At 58.4% G+C, this 10,085-nt stretch overlaps 1 protein-coding gene across 2 annotated transcripts; it reads left to right on the top strand.

The window, feature by feature from the left end:
• Positions 1-6,263: 6,263 nt before the first annotated feature.
• On the top strand, positions 6,264-9,786 carry Actb (actin beta). Of its 2 annotated transcripts, none has more exons than XM_076840084.1 (6): positions 6,264-6,350; positions 7,287-7,418; positions 7,529-7,768; positions 8,221-8,659; positions 8,752-8,933; positions 9,044-9,786. In XM_076840084.1, exons 2-6 carry the CDS (start codon positions 7,296-7,298, stop codon positions 9,185-9,187), a joined length of 1,128 nt encoding a protein of 375 aa, XP_076696199.1. In that variant the 5' UTR covers positions 6,264-6,350; positions 7,287-7,295; the 3' UTR covers positions 9,188-9,786. The 2 variants fall into 2 exon arrangements, with proteins under 2 accessions (XP_076696199.1, XP_076696198.1); XM_076840083.1 differs by having other exon boundaries at positions 6,268-6,350; positions 7,290-7,418.
• Positions 9,787-10,085: the final 299 nt, after the last annotated feature.

The raw sequence follows: 10,085 nt of genomic DNA, 5'->3' as shown, positions 1-10,085 counted from the left end.
AGGTTGGCCCAGGATGAAGGGAACCAATGGCTGACTCCAGGGCCCGGAAGCCCTCCCCTGTCTCCTATCAGAGCCCTTGGCAGGGTCCTCTCTTCTTCTCCAAAACCCTGGGGCAGCAACAGGAATGTGTCACTACTTTCATGTCACAGACACTCAGTGTGCCCAGCCCAAGGTCACCAGCATGTGGCCACTTGTATATCGGCTCTGGGCGGTGCCAGCGTGAGCATTTCTGTCTATCTGTGGGCCGTCCTAGCAGCTGGGCAGGCAAGGAAAGCCCATGGCTGGGGGCCCGGGGGCTCAGGACTTGCCCAAGGGCTGTAGGGGACCAGCCCTCCAGCCTTGCGCTTCCCTGTCCTGGGCCACATTTCTCGATGTCCCCATCACCAATGCTCTGTGTGTCTGAGCAGTCCAGGAGAACCCAGGACAAACATGAGGCCCGAGACTTGGCCCCATCACCCCTGGCCTCGGTGCCTGAGGCTAGTGGACAGCCTGGGTAGGTGACTTGAGCAGACAGCCTCAGTTATTGCCTACCTGGGACATGTATCAAGCAGGGCCCCTTCTGGGGAAGCTCTGTCCCCTGCCCATGGCCACCAACAAAAGCCAACACACCAAGAGAAAGGCCTCGCCTTGTTAGACCAGCAAACCCCCAGCCCCTGAGGCCTTGGTGACTCTTCCCTAACTTGAGACAGAGTTTGAGGTCTTATCTGGGCTGGCAAAGGACCAATCTGAGGGAGTGAGGACAGTATGGCTCTATGTCCCCCGTGGACACAGCACACCGGGGTGGGGTTAAGTCCCCTAGTGTTCCCAGCATCTGGCATGGGGCCAGGCACTGGGGACATCAGGATGCCCAGGCAACTGGGACATGCCCTGTCCCCCTCGGCCAGCTCAGGTTCCTGGCGAGCCCAGCTGGTGGCAGAGATTTCTGGCCGAGGACAGCTTGGTTATGCGGCTGCGTGGTGGCCGTGGTCGATCGGGCTTCCACTTGGGCCAGCCCCAGGCCCCACGGCTGGAGGAGCTGGTGCCAGCAGAGCAGCACCTCGTGTGGACCCCTGGGTGCTCCCACGGCCAGGCAGTCTGGGCCAGGATAGCCAGGAGCCAGGCTGTGTCACTCACCTGCCCACTGGCCACCCTGGACCTGGATTTGCCCTTCAGGAACATGTGGCTCACAGAGACAGAAGGATTCAGAGTGTCTCTTCAAGAGGCCCTAGGCCTTGGCTCCATGCCAGGCTGGGCACCTGGGTTCTGGTACATTCTGGAAATAGCCAGACCATGTTGTCAACGGCAGTGGGGTGACCCTCCTACTTTCACTACCCTCGGTTTGCTTATCGGAGAAATAGGGAGATTCCCCGCTTACCAGATACGGGTGTGGCCAGCTCTCTGTGTGTGTGGCAGCTGGCCAGGCTCTGGCCTGGGTCCAGCACACAGTAGGCCCTTAGGGCCCTGCCTTCTCTAGTGAGGGGAGTCCAGGAAGGGCAGAAAGGGCCCCAGGCCCTGAGCCAGTGAGTCAGCAGCTGCCCCGCCCACCCACACCTTCCCAGCACCTCCCTTCCCCTGCCCTGGACCACTTCCTCCAGCCATGGGCATCCCCTCCCCTCTCCTCCCTCCACCTCTTAGGGGCACTTCTGAGCCCTGGGGCCAGGACAGAAGGTGGGAGAAGCCCCGGAAGCCAAGAAGAGGGTGATCTTCTTACACTGACCACACCACCCAGTCCCTGCCCACCCAGCCCTGACCTGAACTTCGGCTCCTACCTGGTTGGTTCCTGGTGGGCTAAGAGCTGGGTGTTCCCCTGCCCCTTTAACACGTCCTGGATGGTGGAGCCACAGCCTGTGACACAGTGCTGGGCTTCCTCTCTGGGGGGCTCCCTGACCCCCCTGTGTCTCCTTGAACCCTCCTTGGCCTGAACTTGAAGTTAACTGCTGACCCCAGCTTTGTCCACCTGTCGCCTAGCTGCTCAGGTTCCTGTCTGGACAATCAGAAAAGTCTAGGGTCCTCAGGGTTTCTCCAGGTGACCTTGGGCAGGTACCCCCACCTACCGCGGGCTGTTATTTGTGGGCTCAGGTGATAAGGGGCACACACCCCCAGCCTCCCTATATTCCTCAGGCTGCCCTGGGAGGGTCTGCAGGTCCCAGAGGAGCTTCTCTAACTCAGTCCTGTGACTCTCTGGGTTGACTCAGTTGGCATCTGGGGGAGGGAGCGAGTGAGGCCTGCCAGCAACTGGCTCCATGGGGTCAACAGAGAGGGTTCCGCTGGGCGTCACAGGGGAAGCCCAGGGACGCTTATTTTCTGTTTCTGAATAATTCAGTTGAATAAGCCATCTGGAACTTCCCAGGCAGTTTCTCCTGGTGCCCTGGGGGACCGGCAGCAGAAGGTAGTTTTTAAGGATTTTTAAAAACTCTCCCAAGAAGTATCAGAAGTTCCACGTTCCACGTTCCTCCAGGGCAGGGATCCCCCAAGTAGTTGTCCGAGAGCGGGGAAGGCACAGAGTGGCTCCCTGCTGGGCGCCCCAGGAGAGGCTAGGTCTGGAGGCTGGACACATCAGGGACCAAGGCTCTGCTCAGTGGGGTGCTTAGCTCTTCAAAGGAGCCATCCCTGACTGTCCTTTAAAAGTGTTCCCTCCAGCTGGGCACATGCCTGTAATCCTAGGATTCCAGAGGCTGAGGCAGGAAGATCACAAATTTCAGGAATTTAGTGAGGCCCTAAGCAACTTTGTGACACCCTGTCTCAAAAAAAAAAAAAAAAAAAAAAGGGGCTGGGGATGTGGCTCAGTGGTGAAGTACCCCTGGGACCAAAAAAAAAAAAAAAAAGGAATCACGTTTGCTTTATTTCTATTGCGCCCGGTGTACTTGGCTGATTGGTTGATTGGTGCTGGTATGTTGGATGCAGGTGTTGCATGATCCAGGAGCTATTCCAGAAGATCCAGGTTCAGCTCCTGGTGGTGCCCTTGCTGGGTGATCCTGACTGAGTCACTAGCTTTCTCTGGGCTAGAAAGCTACTGCTGTTGTAGTAAAGAAGGGAGGAAATCATGGCAGACTTCCTGGAGAAGGCAGCTTGAAGCTGGCCCTGAAGACCGAGAAGCTGGACAGGAGACAGAGGAATCTCATGCACTCTCCCCAGCCCCAAGAGTCCTGAGGTTCAGAAACTCAGATTGAACCAAGAACATCCCAAGAACAGGGGAGGAGGCCAGGAGAGCCAGCTTGTGTGGCCCAGGGCTGGCAGCTGTTCTCTGTGCTAACAGAGGAGGAGGGGCTAGGAATTCAGATTTTGAAGCAGCCTTCGGACCTTGTCTGGGAGGACATTCCAGGGAACACTTTAGCCTGGAGAGGGAGGCTTGGCCTCCTGCCTCAGGGGCTCTGAGCCTAGCCTTCTCCACACTGGCCCTAGGCAGGTACTTTATCAGTTCTGTCAAAAGGGGATGTGTTTTCTGGAATGTTCCATCTCTCCCTCCCTCATTCATTCCATTCTCTCCCTCCCCCTGCACCTACTGTGTGTAGGGGTCCTGCCCTCGAGGAGCCCACTCCAGTCTAGCCAGGACTTCTCCTTCCTCCTCAGTTTTTTGCTCTGCAAAATGGAGACTGGACACCCAACCCCCACCCCCTGGCCAGGTAGTGGAGGGACCTGAGTCCCCAGAGCAAGGTGGCAGGGTGCTTTGTGGAGGAGAGCCAGGGAGTAGGCCTTTAGTGAGGACTGTTAAAGTCCCCTTGCCTGGAGGAATTAGGGCAGGGGGCTCCTGTTGGCTGAGCTGGGCCAAGGCTGCTGTGGCTGTGTGGCCCACCCGAGGGACAGATCTGAAACCACACAAGGGCAAAAGTTCCCAAGCAAAGAAGAACTGGCCCACTTCCTCTCCCGCCCCGGTCTCCCCCTTCCTCCACTTCCTCTTTTCCTTGTCCCCAGACCTGCTTTCTCTCTCTAGTTCTTCCTGCCCCCACCCCAGGCTCTCTGCCTAGTCCCCTCCTCCACTCGCCATTTTCTCAGGGCCCTTTCTGGGGGCTGAGGAGACCCAGGTGTCATTTATTCACTCAACAGAATGGTGCCCTGGGGTGGGTGCGGTGGGAGGAAGTGGGGGTGATGGAGACCTGCAAGGGCTCATTGTCTGATGGGGGAGGCCTAGTTATAAATACCAGCCTGGTGCTGCTGGCATGGCCTGAAGGGGAGAGCAAGGTGTAGAAGCTAAGGGGCTCCCCCTACGAGGGGTCTTCTGTGATGGGTCTTGAAGGATGCATAGGAGAGCACCAGAAAATGGCTGCTACACATAAGAAGGCACTACCAGGCGGTAGGACGGGCTAGGACTGTTCCAATCTGAGGGCGGGTGAGGCTGGAGCTCCTGCCCCTTGGCCAGCCCCTGGTTAAGAGGAGGTAAAGTGGCAGTGCAGGTCCTTCTTGGTGATCAGGTCTGCTTTGACCCGGTGTGGCTGCCTGGAGACTCCCCAGAGCCTCCCACCTCCTCCTGGGACACTGGTGGCTGGAATCCTCCCCCTGCACCCCACCAGAGTACGTGAACAGCCTGAGGCATCCCTCACCAACAGGCAGCAAAGAGGGCCACACTCACCCCACCCCACCCACGGGTGAATTGCAAGGTTGGCGGTCCCGGGGCAGCTGGCGAGGTGCCCACTACTGAGAGATACAAGGCCAGGGACAGGGCAGTCCCGTCCCGTCCCCTGAAGGCAGGGAGTGGAAAGGATGGGAAAGTTCACTTAGGCCCAGGGCGGTGACTCCGGGTGGGGGAGGGTTTTGTCAAGTGTCTGGCAGCTCTGTGGGAATGCTAGCTAGGAGCTGCGTCCTCCACTGGGTGCTGGGTGGTGGTCCCCCTCCCCACCCCCGCTGTGGCTGCTGCAACCTGCAAAGTGCCTTGCCACCAGCCTCCTACCACGAACTGGCTCAAGTCTCCTCTTCCCAGACCCCAGGTTCCTCATCCATATATGGATTTATCCTTCCCTGGTTTCCACACACAAACTCAATGAGCACCTACTATGTGCGGCAAGGCCCTAAGCAGGCCTTCCCTGCTCCTGTCTGCACCATCCTTCCCAGGTTTCTTTATGTGAAAATGTAGGTTCTCCTCACCAGCACCCAGGAGGTACAAGGTCCTCTAAGTTGAGTCAGATACCCCTCTGGGGTCGCAGGGCCCCGATCCCTGTGTCGGTTTGGCTCCCCCTGCCAGGTGGACAGCTTCTGGAATACTCCTTTGCACCCACTTCTTGCCTGATGTGCAGTGAACAGACCCAGCGTTAGCAACGGTGACAAGGAGAGGGTCTTCTCTGGCCCGTCTCAAGCTCCGGGCCCCACCCCCAACTCCTCTCTGGCACATCTTTCCTCCCCACAGCCTCCAGATGGTCCAGGAGGACGTTTCAGCTGTGGCTAAACATGACAGACAGACAACGGATGGTGGGCTACCGCCCAGCAGTGCCTGGGCCACTCACTAGCTAACGGCCCAGACTTGGCCTTGGCTGGGTGTGAACTCACAGCCTCGCACACAGTATGGTTCCCTAAGTTTCTTTACTCTGTGGAGCACACTCTCTTCCTAGGCCTGTGGCAGGGGCGGTTTGGAGCTTTCTTCACAGGCCACCTCCAACTATCAGGAGCCTGGAGCCCATCCTGTCCCCTAGAGTGTGACCCTGAGACTCCTCAGTTGCCCAAACCCTCTGTCTCCTCCTCTGTCCCTCCAGGTCTGAGCAGAAACCCTGCCACACACTTAGCAAACTAAGCCCCCCCCCCCCCCCCTCCGAGCTTTCTGGACCACGGTGGTGCTGCTGGCAAGGGAGTGACTCCTGACCTCCCCGGGTCCCACAAGCTTTTAGGCCAGAACCCATGGCCAACTAGGCGCTCAGGCATCTGTGCGGACCCTCGCCCTTTTGGGTGCACATTACCCATGTGACATCCACACCCAGAGGGTCGCGGGGTGGATGGGGGAACGAGAGACGCGCAGGCTGGGCCCAGGCCTGGTCCAGGCCTCGTGGGCTTGGACCGGGCACTATCCAGTGGGGCGTGGGCCACGCGCGCACGCCAGGCCCAAGGGCCCAGCACCCAAGGGCGGCCAACGCCAAAAGTCTTCATCCTCTTCCTCAATCTAGCGCTCTCTCACTCGCTAGCTCTCTCTCTCTCTTTTTTTTTTTTTTTGCAAAAGGAGGGGAGAGGGGGTGAAAAAATGCTGCACTGTGCGGCGAGGCCGGTGAGTGAGCGGCGCGCGGCCAATCAGCGCCCGCCGTTCCGAAAGTTGCCTTTTATGGCTCGAGCGGCCGCGGTGGCGCCCTATAAAACCCGGCGGCGCGACGCGCAGCCACTGCCGAGACCGCGTCCACCCTGCGAGTACAGTCTCCTCGCCGCTCCACCGCCGCCAGTCCACACCCGCCACCCAGGTAAGGCTCAGGCGTCGTGCATATCGGCCCCCGACGGGCCCTGAGGCCCCTATGACCGGGCCCAAGGTGGCTGCGGCCACGTCGCCGCTGCAGAGCCGCAGGCCGCAGTGTAGATGTTAGGGAGCCACCTGGGACGCAGTGTGGGCACTTAAGGAGCCACTGGGCCACTCTGGTTGCTCAGAGAGCCACTAGGGTTGTGGTGTGATCTGGGGAGTCCTTGAAGCCGTGGTATGGACACTTGGGAGCCGCTGGGCCGCGGCGTGGACACTTGGGAGAGCCGCGGCTGCGGTGTGGGCGCTTGGGAAGCCACTTGGCTGGTGGGTGGTGGGATGCAACCCTGTAAGCCCAAGGGTTGCAGGACTGGGTTCGAGGACGCGCTGCATAGTGCAGCCGGGGTAGCGAGCACGTCTTTGTCCGTGCCGGGCGCTCATTCGGCAGAGCCGGCTGGGCCGGGTGGGGGCTGGGGAGCTCCTGCGCGTGCGCGCTGGGATCCGGGACGCTTTTGCTGCGCGCGCCGGAGATAGGGTGCAGTTGCGCGTGCGCGCTGGGGCCCAGGGTGCCGCGTCCCGGGCTAGGCCAGGGGCGGGGCTGCGAGCCGGAAGGGGTGGGGTTGCCAGGGCGCCTGCGCATGCTTCCTGCCGCGCCGTCGGGTGTGGCTGCGGCGCGCGCGCGCGCCCGGCCGCCGGGTGCTGTTTGAACGGGCGGAGGCGGGGCCGGCGCCGGGTGGGGAGGGGGCGGGGGCCTGGCTTCCTGCCGCGCGCCGCGGGGCCGCCTCCGACCAGCGTTTGCCTTTTATGGTAATAACGCGGCCGGCCCGGCTTCCTTTGTCCCCGCGCTGGGCGCGCACCGGCGCCCCCTGGCGGCCCGAGGTTGTGTGCGCCGGAAGTGGGCAGGGCGGGGCGCCCGCGACCCCCGGTCACTGTGCCGCTTTGCCAGCAGCTCGCCATGGATGACGATATCGCTGCGCTCGTCGTTGACAACGGCTCCGGCATGTGCAAGGCCGGCTTCGCGGGCGACGATGCTCCCCGGGCCGTCTTCCCCTCCATCGTGGGGCGCCCGCGGCACCAGGTAGGGCGGCCAGCCTTTATGTCCTCTCTGAGGCCGGGAACCAGAGTTTCTCTGGGGTGGGGTCCTGGGGGCCGCATCCGTGCTGAGTGTACCTGCTTATTCCTCCACAGGGTGTGATGGTGGGCATGGGTCAGAAGGATTCCTATGTGGGTGACGAGGCCCAGAGCAAGAGAGGCATCCTGACCCTGAAGTACCCCATTGAGCATGGCATTGTCACCAACTGGGACGACATGGAGAAGATCTGGCACCACACCTTCTACAACGAGCTGCGTGTGGCTCCTGAGGAGCACCCTGTGCTGCTGACTGAGGCTCCCCTGAACCCCAAGGCCAACCGTGAGAAGATGACCCAGGTCAGTTGGTGACTACCTCCCCAGGGTCACTTCCAACCATCTTCCCTTGCCCTTCTGTGCCACGCCTTTTCTCACTTGTTCTTTCTTCTGCCATTCTCCATAGGACTTTTCTTCTCTGACCTGAGTCTCCTTTGGAACTTTGGCAGGTTCTATTTGCTTTTTTCCAGATGAGAACTTTCTCTTGTGTTTGCCTTTCTGACTAGGTGTTCAAAAAATAGTGTGGGTGTAGGTACTAACACTGGCTTGTGTGACAAAGCCAATGAGGCTGATGTAAAGTGGCCTTGGAGTGTGTACTCAATGGGTGCACAGTAGGTCTGAACAGAATCCCCTTCCTGAGACCCCCACCCAGCACACACATGTAGCTGTGTTCTTGCACTCTCTGCATGTCCCCAGTCTGGCTTAACTTCCCCAAATGGCTTCCTGAGTATGACGAGTCCTCTCTCTCCTTACAGATCATGTTTGAGACCTTCAACACCCCAGCCATGTATGTGGCCATCCAGGCTGTGCTGTCCCTGTATGCCTCTGGCCGTACCACTGGCATTGTGATGGACTCCGGTGATGGGGTCACCCACACAGTGCCCATCTACGAGGGGTATGCCCTTCCCCACGCCATCCTGCGTCTGGACCTGGCTGGCCGGGACCTGACAGACTACCTCATGAAGATCCTGACTGAGCGTGGCTACAGCTTCACCACCACAGCCGAGCGGGAAATCGTGCGTGACATCAAGGAGAAGCTGTGTTACGTTGCCCTGGACTTCGAGCAGGAGATGGCCACTGCAGCCTCTAGCTCCTCCCTGGAGAAGAGCTATGAGCTTCCTGATGGTCAGGTGATCACCATTGGCAATGAGCGATTCCGCTGCCCTGAGGCACTCTTCCAGCCTTCTTTCCTGGGTGAGTTGACAGTTCACTCCTATGATCCCCTCCTTACACAAGGGTCACTCACACTTGGGGCACACTGGAAGTCTGATGTCATTTCCCTTTAGGCATGGAATCCTGTGGCATCCATGAAACTACTTTCAATTCCATCATGAAGTGTGACGTTGACATTCGCAAGGACCTCTATGCCAACACAGTGCTGTCTGGTGGCACCACCATGTACCCAGGCATTGCTGACCGGATGCAGAAGGAGATCACAGCCCTGGCACCCAGCACAATGAAGATCAAGGTGAGTGTCTGCCCAGCCTGAGCTGGTGGTCTGGTCCTATCAGGTTAGGCTCCAGGAGGTAGGAGTGCTGTGACATCCAGGATCCTCAATGACTGTCCTTCCCTCTGCAGATCATCGCTCCCCCTGAGCGCAAGTACTCTGTGTGGATTGGCGGCTCCATCCTGGCCTCTCTGTCCACCTTCCAGCAGATGTGGATCAGCAAGCAGGAGTACGACGAATCTGGCCCCTCCATTGTCCACCGTAAATGCTTCTAGGCGGACTGTTACTTAGCTGCGTTACACCCTTTCTTGACAAAACCTAACTTTGCGCAGAAAACGAGATGAGATTGGCATGGCTTTATTTGTTTTTTTTCCTTTTTGTTTTGTTTTTTGTTTTGGCGCTTTTGACTCAGGATTTAAAAACTGGAACGGTGAAGGTGACAGCAGTCGGTTGGAGCGAGCATCCCCAAAGTTCTACAATATGGCCGAGGACTTTGATTGTACATTGTTCTTTTTTTTAATAGTCATTCCAAATATAGTGAGATGCATTGTTACAGGAAGTCCCTCGCCCTCCCAAAAGCCGCCCCACTCCTCCTCGTGGAGGATGGCCCAGTCCTCACCCGAGTCCATACAGGGGAGGTGACAGCATTGCTTTTGTGTAAATTATGTAATGCAAATTTTTTTAATCTTCGCCTTAATACTTTTTTATTTTGTTTTATTTTGAATGGTCAGCCATCGTGGCCCCCCTTTTTGTCCCCCAACTTGAGATGTATGAAGGCTTTTGGTCTCCCTGGGAGTGGGCTAAGGTGTGGAGGCAGCCAGGGCTTACCTGTACACTGACTTGAGACCAGTTCAATAAAAGTGCACACCTTAAAGATGAAGTGTTAATGTGGCTTTGTGGTATTGTTGGGTGTGTGGGCCATTGAGGGTGCTCAGGAAGGTGGGTTGGTATTTGATGCCAAAGTAGCCATCCTTGCATGAGGTTGGGGGTTGAGGTTCTCCTGCTGGAACAAAAACCTCTGGCCTGGCCTTCCCCACTATGCCAGGTTACCCTGGGTTATGAGATGCTTCTGAAAGGGTAGGGAGCTATTCTCCACTTTGCTGGGATGGTGGCGTGACAGCTTAGTGCCTGCTATACCTGGTGATGGATTGATTCACCTGGTGGAGGCTCAAG

The sequence above is a fragment of the Callospermophilus lateralis genome, chromosome 19 (genome assembly GCF_048772815.1).
Source record: "Callospermophilus lateralis isolate mCalLat2 chromosome 19, mCalLat2.hap1, whole genome shotgun sequence".
Classification (NCBI taxonomy): domain Eukaryota; kingdom Metazoa; phylum Chordata; class Mammalia; order Rodentia; family Sciuridae; genus Callospermophilus; species Callospermophilus lateralis.
This window is presented reverse-complemented; position numbering and strand designations above follow the sequence as displayed.